At 42.3% G+C, this 23,818-nt stretch overlaps 1 protein-coding gene across 1 annotated transcript in view; it reads left to right on the forward strand.

Moving 5' to 3' along the window:
- The window catches only part of col27a1a (collagen, type XXVII, alpha 1a), an 85,578-nt gene that overhangs the window by 9,613 nt on the left and 52,147 nt on the right, over nucleotides 1–23,818 (forward strand). Inside the window, exons 3-7 of the mRNA XM_050053378.1 lie at nucleotides 1,752–3,265; nucleotides 8,619–8,672; nucleotides 15,733–15,786; nucleotides 18,543–18,596; nucleotides 18,694–18,747. Of these exons, the coding sequence (XP_049909335.1) occupies nucleotides 1,752–3,265; nucleotides 8,619–8,672; nucleotides 15,733–15,786; nucleotides 18,543–18,596; nucleotides 18,694–18,747 (1,730 nt within the window). The remainder of the gene's footprint in view (nucleotides 1–1,751; nucleotides 3,266–8,618; nucleotides 8,673–15,732; nucleotides 15,787–18,542; nucleotides 18,597–18,693; nucleotides 18,748–23,818) is intronic.

The raw sequence follows: 23,818 nt of genomic DNA on the forward strand, positions 1-23,818 counted from the left end.
AACATCTAATTGTGTAAATACTCGGAAAATGCACTAATAGTTGAATGTTCGTGAATATTTGTAACTCGATTATCAGTAGAAAAAAGCACCATAAGCTGGACATTATTCTGTTTGAATAGCTATTTCATCAATTTGCATGATGTAACTGAAAGTCAACTTTCTCATGTTCATATTTAATTTTTTTTTTGCTGCATGCAACCCGAAAATTGTTTAAAGTATATAGGACATTCATTTAGCCCCCTCAAATAATAAACCTGACAGCCCTCTAAATTTAATGACCAAAAACAGGTAGGCAAAATTGGTTAAAGGTCATACTTTTGGAACCAGAGTGCTTTGGTTTGGCTTTGAAATCATTTTTGAACATATCAAATTTTAAATACCATCTGCTTAGTGTCTGGGCCCCTATTCCCAAGCCACAGGTAGCTTATCATGGTGTCCCATTTTATGTCTTGTGAATTGTTCTTGTGTTTTAACTGTTTTTGTGCAATAAATAAACTGAGCGGAATTTTTCACCCTCTGGACTTGTAAAAATGTGGCCACATTAGGCTTACATTTTGTGGTGAGCAGCACCTTTAATAATTGGCAGACCTGTATAGCAATAAACATGTTATATTCAGAGGCCATCTGCTGTGGGCATGCTTACAGCTATTTTATGCTTCACTCGGGACACACAGTCAAAACTATGTCACAACTTGCCATATTGGAGAGAAGCGTGAGGCTGCAAACCGCTGACATTTGAAACAAAGGCCACCACAGTACCTCTGTGCAACATCCACCCACCCAGAGAGCAGGGTGCAAGGTCACTCCATACTCTATCATCAGCTTATGTTTGTACATCTATATATAGTCTTTTCTTTTGGCCTAAAGTTGTACTAGACAGCCTACAGAAGCAGTTTGGTAGCCTCAAAACCCAGCGAGTTTATTATTCTTTGTGTTTCATTTTTTGCTTCAACCATCTTTTTTTCCACATCTCTTTACCCTGCAGTGTTTGAGCTCAGCTGAGTGTTGGCTGAAAGACCAGTCTGACATGAATGTATGGCTATGATGCCTGTGATAGCAAAAATAGACTAGCTTTATTTTGGTAATGGGAATTTATTGGAAAATTGGCTCATAAGTCAGTGTAGTCAGTCCAACCATTGCCACTGGCAAAGAAAGCTAAAACATTTTGCTGAGCCTCACTTGTCTCAGGAATTGCAAATTCTCACAATGAGTCCAGCATGTCCTATTAATAATTTTAATTTTTCCCTAGCATGATTACACTCACCCATATCTGCTAACTGTCAATGTTGATGTGTGTGAGATTGTTGCTGAAGTGGCCATGTTTCTATGTGTTACTATATCAACAAAACTGGGGCTTGTATTCTGCCCGTTTTCCCCTGTGTTTCACTCCTACTTAACATGGACGATTTCACAAGGAAAATGTAAGAGGATGTACTTTGTCCTTGATGATGTATTTCCAGGTTCCTGACTATGGCAGAAAATATTTCCATCTGTGTATAGTGAGGTTACAGAACATGGACAGACTTATAATGAAAAGAATGGTGAAGGATCAACAAAATGGATGTGGTCAGAAGGATAATGTAAAGTCTTAAAACTTAAAATAATTCTTTAAATATACTTCAGGTACTAAAGCGAGCACATAATAATAAGCTTTCATTTTCACTTTTGTCTAACTGCACTGATGTGTAAACTTCAAAAACAAACCTGTCATAACTATTTGCACCTCTAACACTACTTTCCCTTTTTTCCAGATGTGGACATCCTCCAAAAGTTGGGGCTCAAGGGAGAGAAACCGTCACGCTCGGTGCCAGCAGGGGTCATTCCTTTCAGATCGGGGATCATCCTCAACCAGCGGGCGCACATTGAAACTCCATTGCGCTCAGTCTTCCCAGCGGCCATCTGGCCCAACCTGGCACTGGTCCTGAGTGTACGCTCACACCGTGTCAACAGTGCTTTCCTCTTCACCCTGCTCTCAGGCCGCAAGAAGCTTCTTCTTGGTCTGCAGCTTACACCGGGCAATCTGGTCCTGCACACAGGGCCTAACACCTCGGTGGCACTGCCCTATGAGCCCCATGATGGTCAGTGGCACCAGCTGGCGGTGGGAATTAATGGACAGAGAGTGACTCTATATGCCTCCTGCGGAGAGCAGAGTGTTCATGCAGACTTTGGGTGGGACAGTGAGGAGGGACTGGCTCCAGAGCTCCAGGGCTCCTTCCTGCTGGGGCGGACAAGCCAGCAGCAAGCCTCAGCACACTTTGAAGGAGCCATCTGCCAGTTTGACCTGGTCCCTTCTGCACAGGCAGCTCACAACTACTGCAGGTACATTAAGAAACAGTGCAGGGAAGCCGACACATACAGGCCTAACCTTTCTCCCTTGTTGCCTATCCTACCACGAGAAAGAAACGTCACAGCTACCGCTGCTACCCCTAAACGTGGTGGCCCTACAACACCCAGGAAGACCACAGGGCTGAGCCTTGCCAGGAGTGTTGCCGCTGCTGCCTCTGCTGTCAGATATGTGGCCTCCGCCCAAACATTAAAGCCCACCCCTGGGACAATTCCTACACCCCTTGTGGGAACTGTGATGCCAGTCACAGTCCAGCTTGGTTTGGCCTCCCCGCCTCCCAAGGCAAGGACTGAAACTGTCACAGTGCCACTCAGGACAAGAGAACCCCCGACAAAACCACCAAACCCAAGACCCACCACCTCTAAAGCTTCAAATCAGAAACCCTCCAAACCCACTCCCCCAAAGCCTACTCCTCATAACAGCTCCAAAAAGACAATTACAGGAACAGATAACAAGAAGAAACCTACTGTTCCAGCCACTACCAGCACCAAACCCTCCAAGACAAAGCCTGACTCTGCCTTATCAAACCAAGATGCAGTCCCAAAAAAACCACAACCCACCACAGCCAAGAAAACATCTCCCAAGCCTAAAGTTACACCATCCAAAGCCACTCCGTCCAAACCCAAAACAAATTCTGTCAAAGTTGTCCCTTCTAAACCAACAATATCCAAGGTCAACCCCTCAAAATCAACAGTCAAAACTACGACTGCTAAAACATCCAAGCCAGTCTCCAAACAGGTCATCAAACCCACAAAGTCAGCCAGAACCACCAAGGCTACAGTCACCCCGCGACCAACCAGACCTTCATTCAACGCAGTAACACCACCTGCTACTGATGGCTTCCAAAGCTGGGAGGTGCCACCTACTCAGTTCTCCCTGCTGGATGGACCTAGAGGACAGAAGGGAGAGGTGGGCCCATGGGTAAGCCCCTTTGGTCTGTTGGATTGGTTTGTGAGTGTGTTTGTGTGTCTGTGCCACAAAAAAGGCAAATGAAGAATATCAGACACATGTGTTTATGTGTTTGAGCACTTTTTTAACTTGGATCAAGGGCTTGCTAACAGTACATGCTTTAACGTAAGGTGCCTGCTTGGTGGGGAACAGTCCACCACTGGGTGGATGGGGTCAAGGCTATGATTGAAAAAGCATTATAAAATTGTTTCTGAATCTGACAAGGTGCCAGTATAGAACTTAAGATTGAGCCTGGATGTAGCATATTTGGTGAGACAGAGATAACATGAGAATACACACATTCAGTCTATGTCTTGGCTGTTTGTGCTGGCAGTTGTGGGTGGCGAGTTTGATGGTTTATGTTAGTAAAGTGGTGAAAATGAGTGAAGCACGTTCTATTAGGGACATCCCAGTCTGTGCTGGTCTTTGTCACCAATGAAAGACCAGGTTTGATTCTCGTGCTCTGGGGCTGGAAATAAGAAACCACAGAGATATGTAGGCTAATGTGGCACTATCTCCTTTCTCACACACATTAGAAACCCTATTTTTTCCCTCCTTTCTTTCCTTTCCTCCTTCCTCTGTGCACAGAGCCCTCAAGGCTGGGTGTGACGTGTTAGGTCTGACGCCTTGCCGTCTCTGCACCAGATTCCTCTGTCATAGAGGGCCAGTGGAGGTCTCATGGCCCCCTTTCAAAGCTAGGTCAAGGGTCAAAGCGGTCTGTAAACATCATCATTCAGCTTCTCAAAGCAGGCTACAGGAAAGAAAGGCTATAGTATATCACAAGGAGTGAGGACACTGAGCCAGGCGGGTCGACTTTCACCTTTTCCATTTTCACACCCAGCATCAGAGTGCATCTTAGTTGCATCTTGACTGGCCACTTGAGATTAAATTTTGCTTCATAGTTGATATATTTGTGAGTAAACTTTTTCCAAGTTGCTTTCCACAGACAGATCAACTGTGAACGTGAGCTTTGTCATGTTTCAAGCTGTGCATAATTGTCTACACAGTGCTTCATCTCCAAATGTGACCTGAGTAATCCAACCTCAGTGTCTCGTCAGCACATTCTGGGTGGGTTTGTACATGTATTTAAGGCTTGTGACTGAGTCATTATAGTGTAAGGTGTGAGCATGGCCTGTGTTTGATATGTGTGCCTTGCTTATTCTTTGTAGTGGTCTGTAATTTGCTGCTGTAGATTGCAGACTGTGCTGTGTCAAGGGTTGGCTACTTCACATCTTTGCTGATGTCCACCCCAGACTTGACTGTCATTACAGTGAACTAAATGAGTGCCATTTAGAAAGCACTACCTGCAATCTCACCATGAAGTGCTGCAATCTAGTACAGAAAAGTAAAGATTTACTTGGCTTATTCCGATTTCTCTTTTCTTTTTTTAAAAGTCTGTCCTGCCGCTACCAATTTTGACCCATTCTGTTTTTCTTTCTCTCCAAGAACTATAATTGACACCATACACAAACATATTTTGAACTGTCCTTTAGAGCCATTGGAAACTTGACTTGAAATATTAAAAAAGATATGTGATATTAAAGATGAGTGTCTCATGGAGCATCCACAAAAATCTAAGTGAAAATAAATGTTCCTAAGTATTAGAAAACCTAGGTCAAAAATAGCTAATTTGGCTGCTCAGTCCATTTCTCAGGATTGTGGGGGAGTGATCAGATCCCTTTCAGCTCAAGTAACTTTATTTTCCTTTCAAACACTCACGTTAAAAGGTTTTGCTGTCATGGAATAACCCACCAAATCTATCAAATGGAACCTACTTGGTAAGAAAGTTAACTAAACTAAGTAGCAAACTAGGTTAGACCACCTAAATCTGTTTTCATTTAACTATACTTTGTATATGGTACTAATCATTTGAGCATTTTCCTTTACTTACAATGAAATGGTTAGCATTAGCTTTTTTATGTGAAACTTTAAAGCTTATTATTAACTACCCCAGCAGTCCACTAATTATCTTCACAAATCTGCTAACTAGCACACCAGGGTAGACCACCCATATTTGTGTTTTTATTGAGTAATAGCTGCTGGACTAAGAAGCTAAGTGTTTTGGCATCTTCCATCCACTTATATGAAACAAGTAGATTAGCTTTGCTATGCTGCACTTTTGAGCTACTTACCAACTTTGTGATAAATAGAGATCGGGTTGGTATACCCAGACCCCAGTTGCTTTGAAAATAATTTTTCCCATAGACTTACATTGGGCAAGAGAGGTCTATGAATCAGTGGCTACATTTTTTTATTCAGTCCACTATCAAGATTTACCCTTCAAGATAACATCTGGAAAGTCTAAAGAGACGCAAGATTAAATCATTTTTTCCCCATTCAAGTTAGTGGAGCGCTGAGACTAATCAGCCATATACAGTCATGGCCAATCAAAATAAAAATCTGAAAGTCATTAGAGTCAGCACCTTAACAGGTGCTTCCTGTCAAAGTGTGTCAGTGTCTTTCTACGCATACACCGATCAGCCAAACCATTTAAACCACTGGCATGTGAAGTGAATATCATTGATCATTCTTTTTATTACAATGCAATGTTCTGCTGGGAAACTTGTGGTCCTGGCATTCATGTAGATGCCACTCTACACACACCAACCACCCAAACACTGTTGCAGACCAAGTAACTCACCTCATGGCAACGTCACTGCCCTATGGCAATGCCCTCCCCCCAGCAGGACAATGTGCCATGCTAGAATGCAAAAACTTCTCAGGAATGGCCTGAAGAACATGGCAAAGAGCTCAAGGTGTCAAACAGGCCACCAGTTTCCCCAGAGCCCAATCTGATTGAGCATTAGGGGGACGTGTACCCCAGAGGTACCCCTGATCCGCGTTGGGGCCTCCTTGGATCGGACTTGGCTCTGACATGTCAAGGCATGGACACAGGATGGCGGTGTCCTGTTGTGTCTGGCACCAGGGCATTGGTGGTGGAGACCTTTTGGTTGTGAGGTGGGGTACCAGCACATCCCACAGATGCTCAATCGGATTGGGATCTGGGATATTTGAAGGCCAGGTTGATGCCCTGAGGTCTTTGTCACGGGCTTCGTGTCATTCATGAGCAGTTTTTGCAGTGTGGCATGGTGCATTGTCCTGCTGGGGGGCTGCTGCCATCAGGGAGTGCCGTTGGAACATATCAACTGGCATCCACATAAATACCAGGACCCAAGGTTACCCAGCAGAAAGTTGCATTGCAACAAGATGATCAGTGTTATTCACATCGGTGGTTTTAATGTTTTGGCTGATCTGTGTGTGTGTGTGTGTGTGTGTGTGTGTGTCTCTATGCTGCCATGTAGTGCCTCGGGAGATCCCAGATGAACCCAGCCATGCTTGCTTTTCAACGTAGCTTGGATTTTATAAACACACATGCCATGTGCATACTACTCTGTCTCTCACTCCTTCCCATGGGACAGTCTTGTGCAAACACACATGCAAACACACGCACTCATACACACATTTTGACAAATATGTAAGTTAGAAGCCAATGAAAAGCATTGCATTCACTGAGATTTCAGCTAATAGCTTAATCATTCATCACTGTTTCTGCCTAAAGCATTAAGAGTCTTCTACTGAAAGACACAACAGAACTGTGATTCGGACTCTTGTCTCCGCTGTGCAGAGTCTGCACTCTGGCTGCCAATAGAAACATCCAGTGCAGGAATAGATGTGGCACAGTTCCCCATCTGAAGCACCTTTGGCACTGCTGCTTTGAGAGCCTGTTCTGCTGCACACCTGAATGTGATTTAAATGCTCTGAAGTTGTATGTGACTGCTGAAAGTGAGAGTTGGAGTTTTAATCTGATTAGCATTTAATTGGAGCTGAACCGGCAGCGAGTTTAAATTTGATTTAAACCTGAACTCTAATAACTCTTCATAACTAGGCTCCTGTATTCAGTTAAATTGTACCTGCAAGCTGCCTGAGTACTTAACTGTTGCCTCAATAAGAACTTTTAGCAGTTTGCTTTGAAATTATGGCAAAAATTAAAGGGAGAGTTTGCAATTTTGTACTTTGTTTTGAGAATTCTTTAATGAAAGTCAAATTCAAGTATTATAAAAAGTTTTTTTTAACTTTAAGTAATATTTTTTTTAACTTTGAAACAATTGCTTTCACAGATAGCAGCACAACCCTGAGCACAAAATTCAGATTCAGTTGTCAGGTGGCACAAATCATGCCCTGACTTCCTCACAGGCTAAGTCAGCAAGTCTAAACCTCATAACTGAAACCAGGCTTCGCCATTAGACTGCGTGTGAAATGTGGTGATTCGAAAATGCTGACGGATTTGTGAGACTGCTACCTTCTTGGCTGGGGAGCAGTCAACCAACACATTTTCTACTGAAGAAAGAAATAGGGTGAAGATGGACAGGTGCAAACAGGGAAAGACAGTCGGAGTAAACAAACAAGTGTAGGGAAGAAGGACCAAAGCAGGGGGTGGAAATGTGAAGATGGACAGGAGTGTGTGTTGATGCTGACAGGTCCTGAGGCCACCACAGAGCATGCCACCTGTAACAGTGGGGGTGGTCTCAACCATGGAGGTCATCCTGGAAGAGATAGTGGGGGGCCAGTGATAATCCTCACAGTGATTTGTCAGAGCTCAGACAAACATGCTCACACATATTTATATATATGGCTAGGATCACAATAACCTTTAGACTCAGGTTGGTGTTGTTTTGAAGTTGAATTGTTTTTGAAGTTGTCTCTTAAAGTTCATAGCCTTGTGAAAAATGAGCTGAGGAAACTACAGAAAGGTACAACTTTCACACTACAATAACTGCACTTTATGGTGGATGCTACTGCCTTTTTACTAGATCCTCATATCTATGTTATCTGTGGCATCCAATTTAACAGCTCTGTAATGCATTCACAGTGAAGAAAGCATTCTAAAAATGCCATATATCTGCTTTAACACGCATTTACATCAGGATCCAAGGCACTGCAGGTAGCGCATAGCAACCCACAGGCCCACTGCTTTTCCTCACTTCTCCTTTTCCTCTTTTTTGATTAAAAGAAAACGAATGAGCGCAAGGCTGATAAGGCCACACAGTGGCATTGAGTGGTGCAGGAAATGACCTGTTATTTCTACGGTTTCCTGCCACACAAGCTCAGAACTTCCTGATGGATAAAGCTGAACTCTCATCACCTTGAAATGGAATTACTTCAGGGGGGAAAAGGTGTCCCTGCAGCCACTGTGAAATCTGTCTGTGGAAACACACAAAGGAGCCTTAATGACCTGATGGTTCTGATAGACTATAGAACTGGATTGCTTGGGTTTTGAATTAGATCATCTGTATGCTGTCACTTAATACCCTGTCTCTTTCTTCAGGGATTGCCAGGACCTCCAGGGAAGCCAGGCCTGTCAGGCAAGAGGGGTCCTCGGGTGAGTCTCCGCTCAAACATCTCCAGCCACATCACACACTTTAATTTGTAACCTGTAGAAATTATGTTATCTGTTATTTGATCCCGATATATGTTCTTTTATGGAACCACATTAACAAGCGTGCCTTTATTTAGTTTTACAGTGGCTATCTCTCTGCATGTACACATGTTTGTTTGTGTTTTTGTTACTGCTGCTGACGTATATGTCAATGAAAGCTCAAACACAAACATTCAGTGAATAACTCCCCTTGGCAGGAGGTGACTCAGAAAGACAGACAGACAAACAGACAAGGACAGAGAGGACTGTATCTGTGTGTTCCAGCCTGGAAGGCAAAGTCCCGGACCATTTTCTAAAGTTACAATAATAACCTGCCAAGCCGGGCTCCCACATCACTTTAAATCCCTCCCATCTCCCAGCTGACACACACACACACACACACTCACATACTCACACACAAAGTTTTCCTATGCAACAGATTGACCATATTCAGCACGGGGCTGCGAGCGGTGACCTCCCACCCCTAAGCATAAACAGGAAAGCTCCTATAAAGACGGCCTTTCAAAAGGCTGGCTGTGCCACAGGATGCCTAATAAAAGCACTGTAAACAGACAGAGAACACATGGCTCCACTGGACTTTCTTCTCCTCACTGAGCTGTTGCAGCAGGCTGCACCGACACTTCATAGGATTCCCATTCTGGACTAATGAAAGGCCTCTTTCTCCGAGGCAGTTAAATTTTCTTGGGTCTTCTTTGAGGAATTCTCTTTGACTTCCTCTGTATCCCTCTGATGTATGGATTCAGACCGGTTTTGTTTCTAAGTAAATCAACAACTGTCAGATGACTTCCACTGAAATTTCATATACACATTTATGTTCTCCAGAGGATGAATCTTGCTGTCTTTGGTGATCCCTGGACTTTTACTCTAGCACCACCATGAGGGTGACATTTGTGGTTTAGAGTGAAACGTTTCCACAACTATTGTATGGGTTGCCATGAATGTTTGTGCACACATTCATGTTCCCTGCAGGATGGACTGCAATTCCTTTGGTGATCCCCTCAGTTTCTCTTTAGAACAGGGATGATCTGGGATACCTGCTTTGCCTAGGGGGGCAACTATCACTATCGCAGGCCAAATTTTGCTCACGGGTTGTAAGTTGAGTATCACTGGTCTGAGGCCATGAGCCATTTACTGAAAACTTCAGTTTCAGACCGAATAGGCTTCTATCAAAACTATTGTCATTCCCATCAGCTTCAGCTGTAGGTCTACATTGTGTTCAATACTACTGAGCAAATTTTAGCATGCTGACACTCTAAACTAAGTAAGATATTAAACATGCTAAACATTACACCTGCTAAACATCAGCATTTTAGTGTTATCATTTTGTGAATGGTGGCATGTTGGCCTTGGCTCAAAGCACTGCTGCGCCTAAGTACAACCTCACAAAATTGCTAGAATGGCTTTTTTTAATATTTATTACAGACTACAGAAGCCATCTGATCCTTGTTTTACAATTTAAATTAATAGACAAACACTACAAACAAGCCACTCACTCAGTCCAGACCACAGGACAATCTAGCTGCATCAAATATAAACGATTGATGCTTCATGTCCATGGGTGCATGTGCCTGTGTCTTTTATGTGTGTTTTCAAATTATTACTTACTGTTTGTGTCTGTCTGTGTCTGAGGGACTTTTAAGCTTAAGTCTCTGTGATCCCCCACTACTATAGATGTATAGGGAGGTCTTTGTCTGGCTCTAATTAAAGCTATTTAAGCCCCAGCAGCACCTCCCATCCCGTCTCTAGTAGCAGTTCCACAACATCAGGCTCACTTAGGTGGATTTCTTATGATCCAAATCAAACTTACCTGGAATAGAGCTTTAATTGGGCGTAAAGATGTAAGCACAGAGCTGTGTTAACTTTTTCAGGTGTTATATAAGTGTGACTGAGTGGAACTATTTTTGTTTGACCAGGCAGCAGCTTTTCTCAAAATATGCAGAATATTTAACTTGAAGGTCTTAAGAAGGATTTCTCTTTTCAAGACTTATAAATCTGCACTGCGACACAATTCCTCCAGCTAAGGTTGGAGCCTGGACAGATGCGGTTACTACTAAAACTTGGTAAAGCCAGTCTGCCTGTCCAAACCTCATTCATCAGCAGTATGCGTTGCCTAATCACTTCCTACTGATTTACATCCTGATGGCGTAGACAAGGCCTTTGTCAACCACAGCAAACCAGCTGTTGAACTGCCTGTGGCATTGTCAGTGGAAGTGGTTGGTTTGCAGAGCGCAAACAATGAAAACAAGCGTGTTCAATAAAAAAGCACTTGTAAAGGCCTTTGGTTTTGATGCCACTTAACAGAGGTCGCTTGCAAACACGCCGCCAGTGTCTGACTCTGACCTCACAGTCATTCTGTTTAACGCGCACACAAGAACACATCGGCCCTCAAACAGAAGTGCATACACGCTACAGCACCAATCCCACGTCTGTGTGGCACAGACATACACATATGTGGCTGTGTTTATGACCTGCCTATATAAAGAGTGAGACAGATTATGGAGCTTTCCTGTAAACAAAAGCATTTATCAAGTTTAATTGCCACTGCCATGTGTGTGCAAACAATGAGCTGTATATACGCACTTGCAAACTCGCACTCACAAATACGTGTCCCCACTTGGCCAGATAAGAGTGTGGTTTTAATTTGGGAAAAGAAATTCACTTGTTCATCACTGAAATAAATTAACTGGAAATCTGAATTTACGCCACAGGCTGCTGAGGCTGCAGGCTCACAGGTGGCGTGGCATGATTTGATCATGAGCATCATCTCTTTATGTGCAAAACTAAATTCCAGTCAGAGGGTTTTTGCTGAAGAGAGAGCTCTGCCTTTTTTTCTTTTTTTTTTGCATGACCCTCCGTAGCCTTGGATTACTGGAAGTCTGCATGATGACACACAGAGCACCATTGAGCCCACCAAGCACCACCCATGAACCTTGACCTCTGATCCCACACATGTGAGTGTGAGACGCTGTCGCTACGGCAACCGCTGTCAGTACAAAAGCCTGTGCTAGGTGTCCATGCATAGTCGGGGTGAGCTCTTTCGAGTCTGTTTGTAGGTGTATAATGACGACGGTGGTAGGAGGGTGTGAGAGGAAATGGATGCATCGTGGGTACACAGGCTGCTATCTATCTGAAGACTGGCTGCATGGATTCGTCTGGAGCCTGCTGGGTCAAAAGGGTCTTTGTCTGAGCGAAAAAAATCTCTGTCGCCCATCTCTCCTCATACATTCCCTCCAAACTACTCCTCCGTCATTAGACGAAATCCCCCTACTTGCTTCACCTGCACGTAAATTCAGATCCCAGATGGGCATTTCATATAGAAACATATAAAACTACGACTATAAAGCACTTTTAAATGAGTAAAGGTGTTGAGTTCTTCTTCGGGCAGTGTGTTGGGCTGTTTTGGTAGCACCAGGCGACAGATCAGCTCTTTAAGGGTCTGTATAATCCCAGGTGTAAACTGTGTATATGGATCTCTCCTCTGGAACATTACTGTAATAAGCTCCAGGACAGGAAAAATCACAGTCCACGCTCCAGTTGACTATTTTCGCAATCTCCCTTTGGGCACTTTAATATTTTTTTAATACCAGATTTTTTTAATGTTTGGCATAAAGTCAGTCCTAGGTTTCCATCGTAATTTTCAAACTTGTCACGGTCATTATGAGCTATTACTGTTATTGTTGTAAATGCCTAAATAATACTTTGGATAACTTACCATTTCCTTTTCATATGCTCTGGTCACTGCATGATGTATTTAGCTTTAAAAATGTTGGCTTTCCAAGCAAATAAATTTAAATGGTTGGCTTTTTACCAGCACAGCTTAATTCATTCACCCCGTCTGCTTCTGTTATTATGAAGTTTTACTGTAATTTATATGGCACTGGCCTTTGAATTCTGAGCTTTTCACTCAGCGACAGCAAAGTATGCTGTTGTGACTTTAATGAACAGTGAAATATTTCCCTGACTCCGCAGACGCAAAGTTTCAAGCCCGTGTGTGTTGACTGGGATCTTTAATTAAGAAGACGTCCAGCGGTTTCATATGCTCTTGATCTAATGTTAGTTTATCAGACATTGCCCCTTCGGCTCTCATTTGGCACGGCATCATACAGAATCTCTTTTATCTTTAATACGGTGACCGTGTATACATTTAAACTATCTTTTACAAGGCCGTGTTGAAAGTTAGACTATGTTTACAGCATCGCCCATTAAAAGACATCGTCTAAAATATTCTGTGTGGGAACATAGCCTTTGGGGTGATGTCATGCGTCTAGATTTAAGATCCACAAGTGCATATACAGTATTTCTTGGCTTTAAGTTGCACATATGGTGTTGATATAGAATTTGTAGATTCAAGCACAGATATTTATATACCTCAGAGGAGGCAGTACGCATGTTACCATAACACGAAACATTAGGAACTATCATTTCTTTAGATTTTGACCATTTTCTCAAGTTAGAATGGTAATGAATTGTGCAGAGCTAGCAGCAATATTACCACAGGAACCACAGTAACGCCCTGTGTCGCTGTTCAGAGGTTGGTGGTTTTTCATTTGATAGCTCTCAGCTTGTGTGTGCCCCACCCTGGTCTTCTCTAATTAGACACCTGTTGTGCGAGAGAGGGACACGACATGGAGGCAAGAGCAAAGTACCAAATGTTGGTGCCAGCCCGTGCCTACCAGTGTACTGCCCAAGCTGTGGTAAGCCACAGGGTTAATTTTGAAGCATGTAATTGAAACATGTCTAGTTTGCTTAAGTTTATTTAGGGCACAACAGCGTCCCCTTAACACTGTCTGGACGCACTGACTCTTGAGGGGACGCCAGCTGAGCGCAAACCGAAAATGAAAGGGGGAAGAGAGAGTGGGAGGAAAACAGGCAAGACCTTTAAAACTTGAGAATCCTTGGAATGAAAATATAATTTGTAAAACATAACAAGTTAAAAACAGAGCAGGCTTATGAATATTCAAGATCTTATCAAAACTGCATTTTTAAAGGAGCACTTCACCAAGAAAATAACAACTTCTATATCAGTTACTCACCCCTAGTTACATTAAATGCATGAAGAAAACTTTGTTTTTCTTGCATGCTTCCACAGTGAGTGATGAATCAGAAAACTGAGAAAATTCTTTATGAATGAAAGTCATAGGGGTCCAGGTTTAACAACATCAAAAACTACATCAAGACATTTGTTTACAAACTCTCACACAACTCGTACAGTATAATTAAAGTCTCATTTATCCAGTTGTATGCTTAGTACTTCTCAAACAGACTGCCTTTTCTGAGGGGGAACTAAAGTAAAAGTAAAACGTATCTATGCTCTCTTTATAGCCAGATTCCATTAACAAAAACAGTAATTTTACCTAATTTATCCAGTCGTATACTCAGTACTTCCCAACCACATGCATTTTCCTTCACTTTACTACTTAAAAAACACTTCTGCCTTCAAGTAGCATGTCTGGGCAAATGTGTTTGAATTTTGCTTTTGCATTCCATTGAACAAAATTCAAGCGCACATGCTTGCCAAGGCTCACTATTCGTCCTTGCCTGAGACTGTCTATGTGGAAGTGTTTTAAATAGTAAGGCTTTAGGAAAAGTGGATGTGATTGAGCAGTCCTGAGCATATTGCTTGATAAATAAGTCATCGATTATACTGCACAAGTAACATGTTTGTAAACACAAAGTGTGTAAACTCTCAACATAACATGGGGTGAGTAACTGATATACAAATGATCATTTTGTGTCCTGTGAATTATTTTTGATATCAGTTTGGAGGGTGGAAATCCTGAGTGTTCTGTGTTCCACATCAGAGATAACAACACCTGTACATATGCTTGGTAACATCCTGTTCATTCATGAAAAGCTCTGTCTGAAGTGAATCAGACATGACTGTCATCAAAACACCCTTTGAAAGGAAGAGCAGTTACAGCAAAAGGCATTTATGTTGTCATGTCTGCATCCGACCAGTGTCTGTTTTTAAGCTTTGCTCAAAGGACTGTTTTGTTGAGCAGTATAACCCAGCCCACATTACTTTTCTTTTTTCTGTTGGATAATAAAAAGCCTGTCTGGGTGTCACTTGATGTTGTTTTTTGATGCTACAGACCAAATCACTAACATAATGGTGCCCTGATTTGTTTTGACTCACCTCAGTGAAACTAGCTGACCCGGCTCTTAAAGCAATTGTGACTCTTTTTCCGCCCTCTCTGACTCGCTCGACCCTTGACCCACAGCAGGGGTAGGTTAGGGGCCCATGGGTGCCACTCCACGTGTAGGGCATGAGTGAGGTCAGAGACCTGCGGAAAAAGTCGCTCAGATGAAGAAAAGGTAGACAGGCAGACAGATAGATGGATGGCGGGGATGTAGCAACAACCCCTTTGTTTCTGTCTGATGGCTGCTATTTAAACCACAGAAAAAATGGTGCAGATTCATTCTGTGGCTTCCAAAGAGTTTTCTGCTAAACTGTCTCATGGGGGCTGCTGGAAGGGTGAGATGGTTCACATTACCAATAGACTGCTACTGTAGATCTCGCTTTGTTTGCTTTCAGACACATTTCCTCAGCAACAGCCAATGCGGACAGAAACACACACCAGTGGAGGAATTTCAAAATGTTATGACACAAGATGATCTGCATTACTCATTAAGATGCCTGGCAAATGTGTGTTTGTGTGTGTGGAGGAGGGGGGTGTGTGTGGATTGTGGAGGCAACAGGGGGCAGGAAAACCACATCCATATGGTGAAGCAGCTCCACAGAGCCCCATTTTCCATAAGCTTCTACCCCCTACACCAACCCCAAATACCTCACCACCCAACTCACACACAGCTGATGTATAGGAAAATAGGTTGAAGTAGCATGAAAGCTGAGGTTCTCCAGACAGACTTTGCCCCCTCCCTTCTCTGGTCTCGTTCACAGTAGCAAAGCCACAGTCTGTATCAGCTCTATCCCAAATATGATGATTGACTGAAATCTCGAACACAGTTTGATTATGTTTTTCTCTCTTTGGCTTTTCCATAGGGCCCCCCTGGTCCCCATGGAAACCCTGGCCGATCTGGTCCACCCGGGCTCAAGGTAACTTACACACTCTTGGTCTAACTCATGATCACAAGTCAGCCTTTCTTTTTTTTTGTCAAGCACCCAGCAGCCATATTGATTTTTCCATTACAGGTTATGTACCTGCCTCTACCGCTAATTTAATAAGAAGGTTATGTCTCTTGTCTCTAAGGGGAATGATAATCCCGCAAGGATGTCTTAGATTTTCAGTTTTTCTATATCAGCTGGAATCCATAAAAAGCAGCAAGAGTAATGGAGCTTTGTGGCTGAAGAATCAGGGCCACATAAGTTCATAGCAGTGCGGCCTCACCTGGCAGTCTGAGACTCCGCAAACACCACAGCACTTAATACTGAAGAGCTGTATCACTTAAACATGTGTGCTGCGGAGGTGAATGTCAGGACCTTCATTTATATTTAAAGTTCACCAAGGTTGTTCAGATTCTTGGAGATCCGCTCGGTATAAGCTCCAAATATAGGTGTATGTTTATGCATTTATGTGCTTGGTAAAATGAATGCTATGTGCTACCACAGCAAGTCGAGCAGAGAGAGAAGGGTAGTTGGACACCAGGGGAGTTAAAGTGATTTATCAGAGCTCCAGGGAAACCCATAACAAGTCGGAAAGTGAAAAGTCCAGATAAATCTGTCTAATTTTAACGCGTGAACAGGAGATGACCCCGCGCAAGAAAACTTCTCTGCGTCCCCCATCTGATTGTCTGGACTGATGTATGCTTTAGCAAACACCCTTGACCTCTGGCACTGTGTGCTCAGAGTACATAGTGATGAGCCCTACCTGTATTTAAAGTGCATTATAAAAATGCCTTGCATAAATGACAACTGTGCAGCTGCCTGCCCCAGAGCCCTGACCTCCCCCGGGTCAACCAAAGGAATTGTGTTTGTCCTTGGCTCTCTGGTGTTATTTATATTATTTCTTGTTGCATTCCTCACTTTTACGATCGTCTTCCCATCATTATGCACCTAATTCTCACCCTTATCTGCTACCTGCTTATCTCTTATTTACCTAAAGGAATAGTTTACTTGCAAGATACCGCACTCACACAGGCAAGTGGTATCAATTTTTCATTCAGCTCTCAGCAAGAGCGAATTTATCCCCAGATTTTGAACTCTTCCTTTAAGAATTAACAACATCCATCACTAATAAAGCTCAAATCAGAAGTTACGGTAGCTTCGTAACTTTGAAGTAGCTCAACTGGCCCAGCTCCAAACTAACAAATTTTTCTTACTGGAGCATCTAAACCTCACTAATGAACATGTTACATTTTATTTGATAATCCATACAAAAACCAGATTGTAAACAGTCACAGTTTGTGGTTTCATGGTAAGTTGTGTGCCTGTTTCTTGGCTGGGAGCAGTGACCTCCTGGAGTCTCTAGGAAATCACTATGCCTGGCCAACAGAGTGATTATTGCGCATAGGTTGCCAGGGTCCAAACCCTGGAATCCACCCTCTCTATGAAGTTTGAGTTGACTGATTTGTCTGGCATTGTGACATGAAACAGCGTTTTCCTCATTTAGAATAAATTATGACCAATAATTGCTGCTGGGGAGACTAATGATTAGCCGAGCTGTTGTCAAGCGGCGTACTAGAACCAATCAGAGGTAACAACAATAGCGAGGGCTATAGACAAGATAGACGCTGCTATCGAGGCTGTTCTAAATCAACATGTCTTCTCAATATCGTCTGATATCGTATTTTGTTTTACTTTGCTCTACTCTACTCTTAAAACCCAGACTAAACAAGTACAATGGCCTTTGCCACGCAACAATGTGGACTTAAATGACGTCAGAGTAATGCAGTTATGTTGCTCTCTTGTAATTGGTTCGGGAATATCGAATCCTTGGTTCCCTTGGTTCAAGTGTACGCAATGTCAGACTGAAGATAGAAATGGAGTGTAACAAGTTGACAATTCTGTCTAAATATCAGGCAAGAGCACAGGCACTTAGTGAGTAGAGTTTGTATTAGATTTTGTTAGTGTTTCCCAAAAAGGTTGAACTATTCCTTTAAGATACTTGTCATGTAACCATGTAGAAATTTGTATAATTATACAAAAATTGGTAGATAATAAAAGTTATCTTAGTTATACTCAATTAAAAATGCCACGTCCAAAAACAGTCAATGAACGCTAATGGAGTGAATGTGGAGTAGATATACACTCCAAGTCAAATATTTGAAACCCTGACTCAGTGAATGAACACTTAATAAATTCTCGGCAGTGTGGTGCAGAGCAGACTTCCCATACCTGGCAGGTGTGTTGAGAGAATGATCCTCAAGTGTTTGAAGTCGCAGGGTGCACTGCGATCTTTGCTCTTTCATCGTTAATAAATGAAACACAGTTGTAAATAGCGGGGGTCCATGCACTCAGCACTCAGTCTAATTTCCGATCTGTAGCTTTGATGTGCTGAAGCCCCTTTATTGTTACCTGCTGACAATGAAGCCTGCTGTGTGTGTGACTGGAGGGGCACCGAGCCCACGTAATGCACTGTTCCCTAAGAAAGGCGTCCCTGCTGTGAGTCTGTCAACCACATGATAACTCAATCCTGTTGTTTTTCATCAAGTGTAGCTTTTTATTATTTACTAATGGGATTTATAAAGGCAAGCTTTGGTGGCCTTAACCTTTTCCCTAGTGCAAATGGAAGGTGTTGGCCAGTGAAATTATTTTGTTAATGGGATTTCAAGGCAGCTACTTTTAGAGACTGAAGAAAATTTGGGTAATTTTCATTCATACAAAGTCCTCCATTGTGCTTATCTTTTTATCAGGGGAGAAAAGGAGACCCTGGCATCTCACCTGGGCCAGCACCTAAAGGAGAGAAGGTATTGTGCCTGACCTTTTATTACACGCTACATTAATTTATAACAACGTCCAGTTTGCTCAACTTGTGCCCTCTGACGTTCTTGCTTTCTGTTTTAGGGAGACACAGGAATTCTTGGCCCGGTCGGCCTGACTGGCCAAGAAGGTCGGAAGGTAAGCGCCAACAATACACCTGACACAAGCACCAAATTCCTTCCAATGAAATTAAATTCAGTGTTCATAAATGCTGGCCAAAAGAGCTCCCACGTACCCGATGATGTCTTGAGTGAGCAAAGTGCCCTCATCTGCAAACTTTGAATAGTGAGGCCCTTGAAAAGTTTGGGAAAGCCCAGGAAAGAATGTTTGCATGAGTCATTGTAACCATTTCATAACCCCTTTGTTTTTCTGTTGTATCTGTTGTGATGTTATTATGCATCTGTGTGTGTGCTTGTGTGTGTAAACCCACTCATCTTTGTATAGATCTCTCCATATCCCCTCCTCCTTAATTCTCTCCATCTCTCTTTCTCCTTTTGTGCTGTGCTCACCATTTCTTCCATCTGCATTGGCTGGATCCAGCACAGAGGTTTTAATGTTGGCAAGAAGGATGTCATGAAGGGGGAGGTTTTTGTCATCAGCGAGACGAGGATGGGGATCATGCACTCATGTGCTCAAATACAAAATCACCAGTGTCTCAGATGTTACTTATGTCACAACTTGAGTGATTCATGGCACAGACCAAGAGCGAGTCCAAGGGGAAAGTTTGAGTTGTTGAGTTGTCTATGTGTCTGTGTTCATGCCTGTGTGCGTACATTCCTGCATGCATGTTAGTGTATGTGCACATCAATTAGACACAATACAGAAGTTATTCCCAACCATGGGTACCTTCACTCCAAGGGGAATTACTGCAGTTGCCAGTCTGAGGTATGGTGAAAAAATCTAGTTTTGTCAATTAGAGGGGAAAAAATGTAGAAATAAACAACTAGTTAGCTTACAAGCTAGCTAACTAGCTCTCTAGTTAGCAACTAGTTAGCAATCTGGCAGAAGTCTAAACAGTTAGCTAAAAGTAATGTTTTAATAGTTGAAATACTTTAAGTAATCACAATAAGCAGCCTAAAGTGTTTAATAAAAGCAATGGATAAGTGGTTTAAATAGTTAGCTTAGAGTTTAAATTGTTGAAATAGCTAGTGGTAAATGTCTTAGGTTGGTAGCTAGCTAGACGTATTTAAAACTTGAAAAGGTTAGCTAAAAGATAATGGAAAAATGCTTGAAACATGGCTAAAAGTACTAGACAGTTGACAAAGTTAGCTTAAAAAACCATGGATAAGTGTTTTAAAATATAGCTAAAAGTATTAAACAGTTGACAACGTTAGCTAAAAAAATAATGGATAAATGCTTGAAATATAGCTAAAAGTATTAAACAGTCGGCCAAGTTAGCTAAAAAATAGTGGACAAATGTTTGAATTATAACTAAAAGTATTAAACAGTTGACAAAGTTAGCTAAAAAAACATGGAAAAATGCTTTAAGTATATAGTATTTGATAGTTGACAGCTAAAAGTAATGGATTAATGTTTAAAATGTAGCTAAAATTATTAAGCAGTTAAAAAGTGAATTGAAAATTATGGATAAATGCTTGAAATATAGCTAAAAGTATTAAACAGTCAGCAAAGTTCGCAAAAAAACAATGGATACATGTTTGAAATATAGCTACAAGTATTAAACAGTGATAAAAGTTGGCTAAAAGTAATGGATAAATGGTTGAAATATCCAGCTTCTGCCACTCCAAGTGGTAGTAGGATAAATGCAAATCACCAAACTAACACAGATTAGTTCAATTCTGTTTTAAAGAAATTGCCTTATCTAGTAGTTTAACAACAAATAGATTAAAATAAATTGAAATTAACACATTTTGAACATGGCAGATGGTGTTGATGAGGGGGTACTTGGGATCATCTGACCAGTCTGGGAACTGCTGCAATATCAGACATGATCATCATAACTGTCTTATTGCTTGCTGAGTAATGTGTGCTCCTCAGGTATGAACTAAAATCGTCTTTTTCACCTATTCTTTAACAATCAGATTTAAACTAAGGTCTCGTGGTGGCAGCTCAGACTGCTCTCAGTCTCATTCTGTGTCCAATTAAATTGAGCTATGCACACATTTCAAACACAGTAGCATAATTAATTGAGTGATTGAGTATAGCAGATAGACTGTATGCATTTCAGCAGAGGTGTAAAGTGCCTCTGCATGTATTCACTGACTTCCCAGAGCCACAGTGCTCAGTAACAGAGTGTCGGGCTTTGGTTGGATGGCTGCCTCAAACTCAACATATGGCTTTTGTTAGGAGTCAGCTCTACTCTGTGTGTGTGTGTCTCTTTGTCCAGTTGTATGTCTCTCTTTCACACACTCAGACAAAATGGAAAATGTAAAGCTGGTGGAAAACATTCGGGGATTTCTTTCAAGCTTAATGAGTCTTGGCAGTGATTTGATGGCCTATCAGAAAGTCAGTGACATGTGAATGAGAGCTGCAGGTGAGAGTGTAAGACAGACAGTTGAATGACCTCTTATACTGCTCTGAGATTAGCCACGAATGATGGTTTAGCATAAAATCATCTGGCAGGGACAGAAACTGTAAGTGCATACTCCCTAGCTGTTTGCACTGAGATGAGCAGTGCAGATGCTCAGTCAATTGTCTTCATGAACCACAGGGGTACATTATTACTGCCCCTTAGGAGTACATTAGGATGACATCACATCATCATGTCTGGGAAGTTGTTGCCATGGCCTCTTCATCAACACACACTCTGACATCACCACAGCATGCCTCAGGTATTGGTCAATGAACCACAGACATGATGATTGTAGAGGAAACTTGTTAAATAAGCCACAAGGAGTCAGCTTCCCCTCCATACACAAATACGGAGTTAATTATCCTATTTGCGCTAAACACTGTACAATAACTTCTCACAGGTCTCAGCTGTACTTCACACAGTTACTGTTCATGAATCCTGATTCTACATGCCTGCACATTACACCACTATGACAGAGATGTGAGTCAATGTCCACACTGTTCTGTGGTAGCGCAGACTGTCTAGAAACAGGCTTTGTTTTGTTCTGTTCGTTTTCGGACAGCTCAGGTGGAAAGTCCCAGGCATGTCCTGTCCTGATGTAGGTCTCTCCACTGAGACACTGCAAGGTCAATGCAATACTGAAAAGCAATGAGGACCTTCATTGCAATTACATCCCAGTAGCAGGCCACCCTGAAACACCCATGTGCTGTTTCTTCCTCTTCATACCTCTCAAGCTGTTCGTCTCGCTCACACGGCTCGTTACTTTGAACCTGTGGTTTAGGAAAACGGGACAACAGCAGCTTTTCCTCTGTTCTGCTCCGTGTTTTTCCCTTCCAACTTCTCTGTCTCTCTCACACACACCCACATCCACACACACACACATACACACAGGCCCTTTATCAGCCTTAGCTTGACACTTCATCCGGGAATTCTGGAATTTGGCTGCTGGTTTTCCATGGAAAAACTTTAATGGGGAAAGCAGTGGTGCTTTGAACGTGCGATAGGAGAGTGTGATTTTACACCGTCAGGCAAGCCAAGCATGTTCCGCTCTGTACAACATTTGTTCTACCGAGCAGACACTGAATAGATTTTCAGTATGGTAGGCAGGGTCAGGGAGAGGGGACACACACGGGGCCAAACCTCAAGTACAAGGCCACATTACAAGCCACACGTCTTACCTTACTGCCTCCATCCTTCGTTCTTCTATGTCTATTCCCACTGCGAGTTGATCTGTGTCTTCTCACTGTTTGCCTTTTCTACATCTGTCTTTCACACTAAGACTGCTTTTTTTTTACCCTTGAAACCAAGACGTACTGTACGGTAGCATTGTAACTTAGCTTTGCAGGATGTTAAATATACACCCTTGTGGTTTACTTTCACATCCCCTGTCGAGAGCCCAAATGTCATGTCACGGTTGCACTCTCAAAAGGACAGTTCACGCTGTAACTTAAGTGACTGTCTGTACTAGTTTAGTTTTGTCCACAAATTTCAAAGCATTGAACAGCAGACGAGCGGCCAAACTTTCTGTGCAGTGCGAAGCATTTGCAGTAAATGTACGGTATAGCTTACAGTTTGCTCATGAATAAACATCGGAGCTCCTCAGCATCCAAGAAGTTACGGTGTCTTGCTTCTCAGCTGCTGGGCAAAAGTGAAGAGGAGCGTAAATGGGATTACAAACTGGAGCAGGGTGTACTGTTCTCTGGCTCTGTCCAGAAACAGCACGCTCTGCTCTGTCTATGTTGCAAAATGTAGACAAATATATTTGTTCAGTGCCTTTTTTGGGGCATCAACCTGGTGTTTACACATATTGTCTGAAAAATAGATGAAGTGTAAATAAACTAGACACAACTGAGACGAGATCCTGCAGGGAGCCAGTGCAGACAGCTGCAGAGATTAAAATGAGACAAAAATGTGTTTCATGAGAGGTACAAGGGAAAAACGCATCTAATACTTGTGGTCTGGACACACATTTAGGGGTGCTGGTAAGTGTATTTCTAAGATCTGGAGAGAGCCAGGTTCGCTGTTCATCCAATGAGTATATAAAGAGAACAGCGTGGGAGGCGCTGGTAAAAAGACAAAAAAAGTTACATTTCCAGGTGTAAAATTACCTGGATCTCATGCATTCTGGGGTCCATAGAGCAAATGCACTAGCTTTTCCTTTAGTTCTGCCTTCCATCTGCTCGGCTTTGGCCTCACTTACATGATTGACAGTCGCAAAATAACTCTGTATTTAGCTAAAACTGAAGTTTAAAACTGAAACACAGAAGGATTTAAATCAGAGCTATTTAAGTGTTTATACCTGGACATTGATGAACCTAAATTATCTGCTAATACACAGACGTCTTCACAATGTCAGTCTATTGGAAAAGTCTTTTTTGGCCCAGTGGCATTACGTTACAGACTCTGAAGTTGTAGTTCCACACTTTGGCCACTATGTCAAATTGGTTTTATAACTAAAATAGCAGCATCATGTCCCAAGCTCCACGCTTAACAAACAGACTCGAGATTGGGATTGATCCACTCATCTAATGCTTGGCAAGAAAGCAGATATTTTTATCCAAAATGTTGTGGGTTTTTTTGTTTAAATGCATCAAAGTTTTCTTTATCTGCTTGTCCCATGTAGTTTAGCCAGAAACTATGGCATCAACACATTTAAACAACTTGGAATAGCAAAAT

The sequence above is a fragment of the Epinephelus moara genome, chromosome 9 (genome assembly GCF_006386435.1).
Source record: "Epinephelus moara isolate mb chromosome 9, YSFRI_EMoa_1.0, whole genome shotgun sequence".
Lineage (NCBI taxonomy): Eukaryota > Metazoa > Chordata > Actinopteri > Perciformes > Serranidae > Epinephelus > Epinephelus moara.